At 73.2% G+C, this 1,084-nt stretch overlaps 1 protein-coding gene across 1 annotated transcript in view; it reads left to right on the forward strand.

Annotated features, from left to right (window-relative positions):
- Nr2f6 (nuclear receptor subfamily 2, group F, member 6) overlaps positions 1–833 on the forward strand; it is a gene marked incomplete at its 5' end in the record, with an annotated part of 3,338 nt that extends 2,505 nt beyond the window's left edge. Inside the window, 2 exons of the mRNA XM_013028292.1 lie at positions 3–139; positions 400–833. Of these exons, the coding sequence (XP_012883746.1) occupies positions 3–139; positions 400–680 (418 nt within the window). The remainder of the gene's footprint in view (positions 1–2; positions 140–399) is intronic.
- Between the last annotated feature and the right edge of the window lie 251 nt (positions 834–1,084).

The following is a 1,084-nucleotide window of genomic DNA, read 5'->3' on the forward strand; positions in this document are numbered from 1 at the left end:
GCGCCCATGGCCGCCGAGCGCGCCGTGGCCTTCATGGACCAGGTGCGCGCCTTCCAGGAGCAGGTGGACAAGCTGGGCCGCCTGCAGGTGGACTCGGCCGAGTACGGCTGCCTCAAGGCCATCGCGCTCTTCACGCCCGGTGAGCGGGGCGCGGGAGGGGAGGGGGGAGGGAGCCCCGGCCCGCCCCCGGCGCCCCGCCCCCCGGACGAGGCCTCCCCGTCCTTTCCGGGGATTCCCTCGACCCGCGCCCGTCCCTCCGGTGCTCAGCCCCTCCCGAGCCGCACGGCCCCGCCCCTTCCCCGGCTCACGCATCCCCACGTGTGCCGGCCCCGCCCCCAGCCGCAGCCCCGCCCCCGTGTGTCAACGCCCCGCCCCCTGACCGCAGCCCCGCCCCCGCAGACGCCTGCGGCCTGTCGGACCCCGCGCACGTGGAGAGCCTGCAGGAGAAGGCGCAGGTGGCGCTGACCGAGTACGTGCGCGCCCAGTACCCGTCCCAGCCGCAGCGCTTCGGGCGGCTGCTGCTGCGCCTGCCGGCCCTGCGCGCCGTGCCCGCCGCGCTCATCTCGCAGCTCTTCTTCATGCGCCTGGTGGGCAAGACGCCCATCGAGACGCTCATCCGGGACATGCTGCTGTCGGGCAGCACCTTCAGCTGGCCCTACGGCGCGGGCTCGGCGCAGTGACGCGCCGCCCGGACTCGTTTTCTAAGGACTGTGAAGTGTTTGTCTTTTCTGTTTTCTAAATGATCTCCAAACCAAAAAGCCGGGCGTGGCCCCGGCGCCCGGACCCGGGACCCCGGGGCGGATCAAGCCAATAATAAAGCGTTTCCTACCCGCGCCGCCCGCTCGCCGGCCTCCTTGGCGCCGGGCCGCGTCGCGTCGCCCGCGGGACCGCTCCTCAGAACCGGGGGTTTCCCGTTCAGCGCGGGCACGGAGCCGTCGGGAGCCCGGCCCCGTTACTCCATGGAGGTACCGGGGTTTGAACTCCGGGCCTCGAACTTGCCAGGCAAGGACTCGACCCCGAGCTTTGGGATGGGCTGTGCGTCCCGGCGGCCCCGGCGCCCCTCCGGGCTCCTGGCGGTCACCGA

Source organism: Dipodomys ordii, unplaced genomic scaffold, assembly GCF_000151885.1.
Source record: "Dipodomys ordii isolate 6190 unplaced genomic scaffold, Dord_2.0 Scaffold108, whole genome shotgun sequence".
In the NCBI taxonomy this organism is placed as follows: domain Eukaryota; kingdom Metazoa; phylum Chordata; class Mammalia; order Rodentia; family Heteromyidae; genus Dipodomys; species Dipodomys ordii.